Genomic DNA, 10,717 nt, shown 5'->3' with positions numbered 1-10,717 from the left:
CGGGCTTTTCGGAGACGCTCCGTGTCTGACCCAGAAGTCAAGGTCAAGTGGTTGTTTGTGGCGGCAGCGCATGGCGAAGATAACAACCAGACGGTATCTTTCTGTGATCTTTCCTGCCCACTTGCTAATATTGTGTCTATTGCTGAGTTTTGAAATACAGGAACGTTGCAAAGTGGTTGACTGCTCGATTCGTATCTGTCGATAGCATACTGATTCTACATAAAATGGTAAGTAATGACAATTAATTAAGCAATATCAACCAGAAAAAAAGAAAGCATCTTGTCTGGCACTGAATTGTAGCTTCATGTGTGTATGAACTTACAGAAGAGCGCTCTTTCACAAGGAGTGTTCTTCTAGAAGGGACAATGCTATTGCCCTCGGATCGACGTTGATGGGGTTTTTGGGTAGTTCTCGACATGGTAGGATAGGATACTAGTGTATGAATAGATGAGGGCAGATGCGTGTTCAGGAATCGATCTGGAAAATGAGTAAGGGACATGAAGATCGGGGGGGATTAAATACCATCTGAAAAGATCGAATTGTGAAAGTGTCCAAATACAAAGACCATGATGACATCATAAGCGTCACGCTTGTTTGCATGACCCCTGCTCACTGTCTTGACAATAGCTAGACCGAATGTAGCTCTATACGTCCGAGCAAACAGCCATAGTGGCAGACTAGACTGAGTGTCTCTACTCTGTAGTATTGGTGTATGTATGTAGCACCAGTGCAACTATTGCTATATAACCAATCATTTGCTACATCAACTTTCTCCGCTTTGTTAACAGTGCTTCTGATTAGGTGGGAAAGATTCAGCAGAACCGCACTGACCTCTGTCTTGTCGCTCTAGTGTAATGATTATTGAATCAGGGGCCAAGCCCTGCAGGTGTGGATCGACCGGAGCTGGGTGTCCACTACAGTGTCTGCAAGTAAGCCTTGGCTCTTGTAAGAAAGCAGGTAATAGAAACGCTGGCTGAATTGGCCTGCTGGTAGTAACTTATTGTCTGTATTTAATGATTGATCCTACTCTGTAGAACGAGGGAGGATGAGTCAGTATGTCCCACAAGATGGAACAATGGTTGCCATCAGTCCCCCAGGAATCCCCAAAAAATGTTCAGTCTCGACTTTTCAAGACTCAGCCGACCTAAGATTCAATACTACCTACCAGACCTTGGAAAGAATATGGGTGGGGAAATATGTTGATCTGGCCAATTCTACGGCTGGACAAGTGGAGGCAGATTGTCCATCTATTTCGATGTTCTTCGGTTTTATCAACAAGACAGAGCCGGCAGAGATGAACATAACAGGACTCATTTGCACACAAGGGATAAATCAAGTCCCTGTCTCAGTCACGTATCGAGGAGATCCTTCTTTGAATCAAATCACTAGCGTCAGGAAACATGGAAAGTCTAAACCTATCAGGAACGCAACCACTGGTTCCGAGACGTTGGGATATAAGCTTGAATCTTTCATGTCTTCTCAGCTTCTCAACTTCGAAAAGAACGACACAGAGTATCAATACGACTCTTTCTTCAACCAACTCCTTCGTCATTCCAACAGATATCCGACAGACTCACTTCTGGGGCCAAGTAATACCGATAACCTTATTGATGTGGTCCAAAAGACTACTGTGAAATCATGAGACACATCATCCATCGTAACCTGAGGTCTGGGAGCGATAGATCTGGGTATTTTCTTGGTGCTTCGGCACAAGCATCGCGAGCAGCCCAATCAATCATCACTGCGTATTACTCGGCAGACGTCACGCACCTTGTCATCGATTCGACTTCTAAACTCATTCTACAAATACTCCTTGGCACAATGACTGGGCTTAGTTTTATTGGCTTTCTTTTAGTCAAGATCCGCGGAACTCTTCCAAGAGACCCGTGTACGATCGGTAGCACGATGTCTCTGCTGGCTGGCTCTGAGCTCTGTGATCCGGGATCTCAAGTTCTCCCCTCGGGTACAGAGCGCATGGACGTGAAGGAACTGACCCTGGCGCTTGAAGGTTGGGTCTTTAGCTTAGGTTGGTGGCGCAGTCATGTCCCCAATGACAGTTCTTGCACTGAGGCCGATAGCCGTGCGAGTCATGTTGACCTATCAGCCAGGGAGATTACTGAGATGGATGAAAGAAAGATGAGATTTGGTATCAATATTGGGAAGCCAGACTCTTCAGTTCTCTCTTGAAAACGAATTATCAGGTCGTGGCAGCTCGTCAGCAATGTGGCAATTGATCTCCCAAGGGCTAGATGTAGACGTTCTCCAGCGACAGAGATGTATCTACAAGAATTCATGTTGGTGTATTATATAATCCAGTCGTTAGATTCCAAAATGCCTCATATCTTTCTCCTGACCCATAAAATGTATGACCAGGATTGATCATTACCTGACAAAAAGGACCCCTGTCGCCCCGAGCGAACGCTCCACATCGAAAGCTGTCAAACGAACCCTACAGTCGTACTCAGCCACTGAACTAACATATTGCATAACAAAATCTCACTCTTTTCATACTCTTATATCAGGGAACAGTCCTGTCCATCTGCTGTAGACTCGAGGCTGGAGTACCACTGCATCAACTCCCGACCTTCTACTGAACACTGTTTTATCTTGTCGATGATGGGGATTCACAGCTTCCGAGACTTTGAAAAATCGTCCCTCAGTCACTAAAACGAGGTTTTAAAAGCGTTCATCATATCGCGGTGCCGTTGTAGTCTCATTAATTACTTCATGTCATCATCCTAAACAAAGGTAGAAACTTACGAGAGCCACCGACTTCGCCTGACTCACTGCTCTCCAAGGATGTCATATCAACTCCTATAGGGTAAGTCTTGGTCATTGGGCAAACTTTTCTGAGTGTTTCTGTCATGACTGTCCTTACGGCCAGCTCGGAGACATACCACCGGGCTCGGCGTGTTGTTCATCTCGTCAAATGTTACCGACTGATGAACGAGATGAACAGGGGGGTAGACAGTTCACACTTATTCTTCCAATTTTTTCCAATTGCGTCATATGTTAAGTGGTAAAAACGTAATGCGTCCGTGGGTAGATATTCTCACTCATTTCCAGCTTATTCTAAAAAGAAGTAAACCCATCTTTCAGTAGATAGGCTGTTTGGTTGATTTTATCCATACCACGCCCGACTCATTAGCGATCGTTTATATCGACCATTCTAGACGTAGGATTTGTCTTTTTATCCTTGCCGCACATCCATTATAATGGCTGTGATTGGCCCAGTGCAGTATAGCTTGCTGCAATTAACCGAACAAGGTTGAAATACGAATAAATCGAGTCAGCTCAGAGGAACTAGTTAGCCCAACTTTGTGATTCCGCTTTTCGCTTGAGTTATTTCATGGCTTAGACAACACATTGTCGCTATGTAATCATACCACACAAGTAAACACTCACCGGTGACGATTATCTATCCTACCTATTATTAAATATAAAAGAAACGTTGAAGAAATCTAAAAGGAATCAAAGCAATTGTGGAAGTACACAGAGAAAATAAATAAATAAACATAAAAGCATTGCATAAGCCTGCATTTCTGGTTGTTGTGAAGGATCTGAGCATTACGTAGACCTGGACTCCCTTTCCAGATGTAGCAATCGCCGTGGTAAAGTGTCCGTCGGACTCAGTTGGAATTTGTCAGAGGTCGCTTTTTACTGGCTACATAGCCCCGGATGAATTGCGGTGGTAGGTCGTATGTTGGAAGTAAGCATCGTGGGCTGTGCAATTCAGATGAAGCACACGACCCCTGCATGAAGGATTGGGGCAATGACTAGCCCAATTTGGCATGTTGGTTGAGTTAGGAGATGATAGAGAACTCGAGAGACTATATATACAAAGCCTTTCTGACCCCATTTTCAAAATAATATCATCGCTCCATTACTCTAACAATCAACACACAACCAAACAATTCCACCAACGTTTCAAACACCACCGCAACTATGCATATCCCCACCATCCTCGCCAGCACTTTCACCGTTACCGCTGCTATGGCCGCAGCTGTCAAGCAGGAACACAACGTTGGCGTCGCAATGATGACCTACAACGGCGACGAATCCCTGCCCCTCAACGTCCCTCTCGGTACCCTCACCACCGGCAAGGGCTATAAGATCACCGAGCTGGAGGTCGCCCGTATCTACTCCAGCGTTGAGGGTGTCAACGCCCCCAAGACCGACCAGGTCACTTGCCAGATGTACAAGGACAAGTGGGGCACTATCCCTGCCAGCAAAGAGTTCACCGCCAAGAAGGGTGCTCTCATTAGTACCAAGCCTGTTCCTCTGGGCTGGATTCTCTGCCGTGTCAACGCTTCCAAGTAGAGTTATAACTTGGTTTTGAAAGGCAACTGTAAGACCATCGGAAGAAAACGTTTGTATTATAGAGGCGTTTTCTAGGTTTATCCCAAGATTGGTTTAAGGAAGGCTGGAAGGGGTGGGATGTGGTTGAAATGTGTTCATGTATGGCTAAAGAACGTTTACATATAAAAGCGCAAGACAGACAATACCACCATAACTCATCAATACAGACTTAAGCATGTTGCAGAAAGAATCTTCGAGCTATAGCCTTGGGCAAACGTTTGATTTTTGATTCATATTGGCAAGCTGTTAATTTCTACTAAACACGATATGATTAGGTTTGTTAGGGACTGTGCTAACCTAAATTTGCCGTATTCAAATTATCATTTCATCTTTATACTTAATCTCATATACTAGAGGTCTCTGGTTCTTATAGTCTTAATCCAGGATGTTTACAGCTTTGCCATCCTGTAGTCTCTCTGAAACTCTCCGTTCAAAAGTGATACTGATATCATGATGGTTCCAGACCTGATTCCCATTCTTTAGACAGTCTCAGTTGGCCATTTGCAGTAGACAAGTTAATTTTCACGCGGGCGTCATGCTCAAGGCCTCCATTTATAGTACCAAAGTTGATTCCATTGATCGTTGGCTTGGCGTCGATATCGAAGGTATTGATGTCAAGATACGCGACAAACTGTCAAAGTGTTAGTTATTATTATACAATGTGCTGCATATCCATATAGTTAATTGATACATACGTTAACTGGACCGAACTCCCATTCAATCTTTCTTCTTTCTTTGCCCCCCGAATCATACTCGTCGTCAGAATGAACTTGTTCAACCACCCATTCGCTGTTACGATCTGCAGGCGGTGTTACATTCGTACTCAGTTTAGTTTCTGCATAAGAGCAGCTGAATAAATATTTTGAGGAGACGTCAGAAATAAAGCAAGCAGGGATCGACAATCGCTAGGGTGAGCTTTGACGTTGAGCTAGTACTGCCCTACAATATGCTTAATCATCGATACACTAACAATTGCGTAATGTCGCCATTCTCAAAGGATCAACTGGATATACATTGCGAGAGTTCCGTAAGTGTAGGAAGTTAAACCTGGTTCTATAGCCGCCAGTAAGACAATTAGCCCGTAAGCGAGATTCCACGTCTGATAATGATGGTGCTGGGACAGACGCTTTGACGTTGCTTCTGGCCAATACAATAAGATCCAGCGTCATCGTCTTACGCTTTCCAAGGGGTGGGGGTCAGTGCCATACCTTTCCTAGTATTATCATCACTGTATAAGCCTCATCCCTTCCTATCATTGACATTTATGTATTATTCTTTTGGAGGAATGGTAGTACGCTGTTTATTACTCAGCTTGCGTTATTCTCGACGAGTACGAATCTGCATGGGGTAACCCGCCTTTGAGTAGATATTATTATCTTCAACCGAGGAACTGACGAGACCACAGTCGAGTAAAACAACATTTAGATTATATTATCTCAAAGTAGAATAATTCTGCATCGATCTAGAAAGTAAGAAGCCTATAGTCTCCCTCGAAATGGCCATCAAACTTGACCTTAAGATCAAGGTGGACCCACGTTTCATTTCCATTCTTCAAGTACAGCCTGGTCTCGCCCACGGTAGTAAGCAAATTATACTTCATTACAACGCCGTCCTTAAGGTTTCCCGCGATAGTTCCACCGTTGATGCCAGTCAGAGTAGGACTAACAGTGATATCAAGGGTATCAGTGTCAAGAAACCCGTTTAGCTGTAAAGCATTAGTCTCTTATCCATTTTGCAATACCGAGGTAAGTCACCTACCTTAAACGGACCAAAGGACCAATCGAGGGCATGGTAATTGCCACTGTCATCAGAGGACAAAGTTTCAACTTCGACTTGTTCGATCTTCCATACATTGTCACCATCTTCGGGCTCTTTGACGTTCACAGTGGCAGCTTCAATCCATGTGAGTACTTAGATGATATCGTAGGAACATCACAGACAACTTACCAGTGATTTCATTGCCCGACATGATGTAGAAATGAGTAAGTAATAAGGATAATATGAGATGTAATCAAAGGTGTGAATCAGTTCTGGTGATACAATCTCGCCGGTAGAGGAAGGTCGAGATAAGATGAAGTCTAGATTTCTTTCTTTCTTCTCTTTTTGGATTGTTCTTCTTATACCTCAAGCTGGTCTTCTCCAGAGCGGGGTCGTTGCTTGCTATGGAATCTTAATTGCGGCGACCGGGAGATTCCAGCCAATCTTCAATTGATGATATCACTTGTCTCTGTTGTTGTTCTGCATCAGTCAGATTTTAGTTCAAATTTACGAAACAAGCTTCGTCATTGATTTTGAATTTGGAGTATCGAGACATGATGATCGCTACACGACTGAGACACGGTGAGAGTAATCACTATGTTTCCAGTCACCGCCTCTTCTGTCGCTTTATTGTTCCTTCCATGTCAACTCATATACAGTATTTTTCGCCCCTGATGAAGCGGCCTCTTCTTGTGCGACTCTTGTTATCAAAGGCACTATCGTAAAGTCACAACCCAGCTATGCTTATTCTACGCCATCTGCCTGCCCCTCCAAGGCCATTTAGTCCACAATGTAGATCTAGTCTAGATGATGCCCCAAGTAACCCCTCTTCTTGACTCCATTCAACCTAGCTCTGTCTCAGCGAGCACATTCGGCCCTTGCCGCCACTAGGTAACTTAGCCGCCGTACCATAACGAATCTGTGCCTGCCGTCTGTGGATACGACACAGTGCAAGAATAAGGCATAAAGTCTTTATCTAAGAAATTGCTCATGTCTCTTTGTTTATACCCTAGTCTATCCCCATATCTCCAAATTCATCCAATAACTCCTGGAGTTGCACCTCGGCTCCACTTCCAATTCTACCAACCTCTGATTCACTAGGCAACAATGCAGCTACAGCATGGTGCAGTAACCCATCTTTTCGATACTGTACCTTGTCAAAGTACTGACTCATGAAGGAAGGGATCTGCACCTTGAACCGGCGAAAGGCAGCAGAAATCCCAGCAAGGACATCTATCGCAATAGGAACCGATACTTTCATTTCATCAAGACACTGACAAGCACGTATAAGTGTGTCCATCTGAACAGGAGAGTCGCCTGCATCACGAAGCACGATATAAGCAGCGGTTCCAGTGACATGACTCAGCCAATACTCGAAACGGATATGAGCAAATGATCGGAATGTCCATATTGTTGACATTATACTGTGTGCATGGGTCAAGCATCGTTCTTTGGGATCGAACCTTCCAAATTTCTCTTTGGACATGTGGGAGAATGGACGAAGGAGGACGGTGAACATGACTTCCACGCCGACACTATTGCAGAAACCATTCAGTCACACCTTTCGAGTGTTCGCATCGATCTTGACTTACTGCAATAATATTACAGACGGTACTGTAGCGTCTGCAAACCTGATACGGTTCGGGCGTGAATATTTCCATGCGACATACTTGTCGTAAATTTCAAGCGCACGTTCAGTGTTAGCTTGAGGGGGTAGCTGCCCCTCCACTGGATAGATAAAATCGAGGGTCTCTTCCGCTATCTCGGATAATTCAACGTCGGCTGTTCTCATCTCGACCTGCAACGACTGCTGGATCTGGTATGACATCGGATACGGAAACCACCAGTAGCCGACACTGTCGGGATTGGATAGAGGAAAGCCATGGTCTAGCCAGCTTCTTTCGATCTTGGGTTTACGAGCCAGCTTTCTGAATCCAAAAGCCTGAGAAGATCGCCTTGCGAATGTCAAACAGCGGCGAGGTAATGATGTCTGACAACTCACCATTCACAACAGTAAAACCCCCACAAACACCATGAAATGGCTTGCCTTTCCCGCTCAAGCCTTGCATCGTCTGCACCTCCGTGTCGTTGCGTGGTCCAAGTGTCATTCAGCTCTTTGTACACATCCATAGATCGTAGGAAATATTTGACAGACTTGGTGCCTTCACCGATAACTCCTTCGTATACAAAGAGTGAATACAACCCTTGAAGCAGCGGAATGGAAGGCGTCTCGATCTTTTCTAGAAGGGTTTCGGCTTCGTCAGCCCATCGCCTCCCTCTAGTCGACGAGTCTTGGGGTTCTTTGAAGAACGCAGGATCCAGGGTGTAAAGCTACTATGTTAGGCCCCGTTATGTCAAAGGACAATAACTGACTCACACAACTAGCGGCAAGCAGAGCGTTGACGAGAAATGCGGAGCAAAAGTTTCTTGGGTAATTATTGGCCAAGTGTGGATCTATAGCGATAGTATCCTCTTCAAAGATGGGCCTATAGATGGCCCGTTCGACAATATTGTCCCAAGTAAAAAACATTGTCAGTAAATGATTCATCTGTCGATCGTCCTGGGATACAGTAGTCCAGCGTGACAACGGCAACTCACGAGCCAACACGTCAACAAACATGTTGCTGTCGACGTATTTGTCCCGAGGATCGGTCATGTATTGCTTCTCGAACATGAAATTGGAATCCTCCTGGCTGTAGAGGTATTAGTATCTACTCGTGATGCAAATGTGTGACAAAACCCACGGTGATCTTAGTTGGCGCCTTTTAGGATGAAGCTCCTCGAATGATAAACTGTCGCGTGGAGGTCGTTTCTCAAGGACCGATGCGTCGTTAGTAGCGGGCATCTGCAGAAGAGCTTTTGCCCCCGCTATTGAGTTTGCTGCATCTTGAACATTATCGGCATCCCTGATTCTCTGTACAGCCTGCATTGACTCCTCGTGGTTTCCCTGGCGGATCGATTCAAAAACGGTTTTATATGTTGAAAGCAGTCGTTTGTCGTTTTCGCGTGAGGTGGGATCCTCCTTCTCGGCAAATTCACAATTGAGATCTTTATGGAGACAAGTACCGCATTGTGGACGATGGCCATCGCACTTTGTTTCTGACTCAGCAGCACTCTTGGGCTAACTCAAGACTGGTAAATACGATACCTTCGTTTTTCGCCTTTTGCAATCTAAGGCGCAGAGTTAGCTGGGAAACTCATGATGACGGTTCCCCGACGCACTGTTACATGCATTGGTCACTGCTTGACGACGCTTTCGAAGTTCTGTTGCAGGCCGGGCAAGATCATTGGCGGTCGAAGGGGTCGATGTGGCCGATGGTTTGGGTAGCAAGGGAGGGAGGCTCTTCTTGGAAGAAGACATTGTGTCAGATCAAATGAAGAGATCCAGTTGGAGAATTATCGACGGAGGTTGCGCCGGTTGGATTTAACAGGGTGGCGGGGAAGACACTTGGCTTCTTAATAAGCATACCAGACTAGCTGTAATAGGAAGTATCAGAGACATATTACATCATTACTTAGTCATTGACTGCTACATTAATTACATTTTTATATAACCATCTACTAGATTTAAATACGAGACATCTAGAATTATAGATCTAGCCCTTCTATTACCAGCAAGTGTCCGCTTGGCTTATTTATAAAATTCATGCCTAATCAAAATGGTATTTGTCTAGATATCTAATTTCTTGAATTTGATTGAGAGGGTTACCCTGTATCATAATCAGTTAGCAACTGACCATTTCATCATGAGCTCAGCGTTCTCCACCTAGACGTCAAGAGAATGTCATATGCATTTCCGAAAACTATTGTCAACTCGATTTGCGCTGGCATCAACGAAGCAGAATCCTCATCGTGAGGTCATGTTGGTTGTGAGGCTGGAAAGTCTCGGGTTTCAAGGCCCTATCCATCCTTCAACCGCAGCAAATATGCCAGCCTTGCAGACAGGCCGATGATTGACCGAACGGCAGCTTCATAATTAAATTGATCGCTGTCATTGTACACAATTACATCATGTTACAGCCCTAACTGCCTTATGCGCTAGAATGGCCTGGATCTAAGTGCTGGGACTTTTGAGAGGAATCCATTTACAATGGTATGAATTGCGGATTCGATGAATGTAACCCTGCTACTATATACCGTGAGCCGACTATAAATTATCCCGCGCCTCAATTTCTAGCCTTGAAAAGGAAGGTGCCATATCGTAAAATCATACCTTTTTCGTATCTAAACGCTTATCGTCCTCGTCAATAAGATGAGTATGGAAAGAGAGATTTAGTCTTGGCTCTAGACTTGGCTTTTCGGCTAAAATGCTCAACGGAAGATTATATGCAAACGTTGTATGTACCTTTGCGGCGCAGCATAACGACTGCCGGGTTTCTTTGGCCGCATCCTCCTCGTATAGACATAAAGACATATCGGTGGAACAACCCACGAGAGTTCATTCAAACTTTCAAAGCTTTTACAGGTGCCGGGATAGTTTACCTTCTAACTATAGAGTAGTTGATGAGTAACTCCTTGAAGGATTTTGTCTTTAGCCAGATCTAGCAACTGAAATTTTGAAGAATAAAATGCAAATTTCTGTTATTATTTAGCTATAAAT

At 44.5% G+C, this 10,717-nt stretch overlaps 4 protein-coding genes across 4 annotated transcripts; 2 read left to right on the top strand and 2 right to left on the bottom strand.

The window, feature by feature from the left end:
* Positions 1 to 1,638: 1,638 nt before the first annotated feature.
* FSST1_009906 (uncharacterized protein) lies at positions 1,639 to 2,187 on the top strand (the record flags this gene model as incomplete). The annotated part of the gene is made up of 1 exon (XM_083226921.1): positions 1,639 to 2,187. One exon carries the CDS (start codon positions 1,639 to 1,641, stop codon positions 2,185 to 2,187), a length of 549 nt encoding a protein of 182 aa, XP_083085867.1.
* A 1,758-nt stretch (positions 2,188 to 3,945) lies between these two features.
* On the top strand, positions 3,946 to 4,320 carry FSST1_009905 (uncharacterized protein; the record flags this gene model as incomplete). The annotated part of the gene is made up of 1 exon (XM_083226920.1): positions 3,946 to 4,320. The coding sequence occupies one exon, from the start codon at positions 3,946 to 3,948 to the stop codon at positions 4,318 to 4,320; it is 375 nt and encodes a 124-aa protein (XP_083085866.1).
* Positions 4,321 to 5,821: 1,501 nt separating this feature from the next.
* FSST1_009904 (uncharacterized protein) lies at positions 5,822 to 6,328 on the bottom strand (the record flags this gene model as incomplete). The annotated part of the gene is made up of 3 exons (XM_083226919.1): positions 5,822 to 6,064; positions 6,118 to 6,251; positions 6,307 to 6,328. The coding sequence occupies 3 exons, from the start codon at positions 6,326 to 6,328 to the stop codon at positions 5,822 to 5,824; spliced, it is 399 nt and encodes a 132-aa protein (XP_083085865.1).
* Positions 6,329 to 7,126: 798 nt separating this feature from the next.
* FSST1_009903 (Zn(II)2Cys6 transcription factor) lies at positions 7,127 to 9,478 on the bottom strand (the record flags this gene model as incomplete). Its single annotated transcript, XM_083226918.1, has 7 exons — positions 7,127 to 7,652; positions 7,710 to 8,072; positions 8,120 to 8,448; positions 8,495 to 8,810; positions 8,862 to 9,208; positions 9,266 to 9,288; positions 9,340 to 9,478. The coding sequence occupies 7 exons, from the start codon at positions 9,476 to 9,478 to the stop codon at positions 7,127 to 7,129; spliced, it is 2,043 nt and encodes a 680-aa protein (XP_083085864.1).
* Between the last annotated feature and the right edge of the window lie 1,239 nt (positions 9,479 to 10,717).

The sequence above is a fragment of the Fusarium sambucinum genome, chromosome II, assembly GCF_050947815.1.
Source record: "Fusarium sambucinum isolate potato_lamoka chromosome II, whole genome shotgun sequence".
NCBI lineage: Eukaryota > Fungi > Ascomycota > Sordariomycetes > Hypocreales > Nectriaceae > Fusarium > Fusarium sambucinum.
This window is presented reverse-complemented; position numbering and strand designations above follow the sequence as displayed.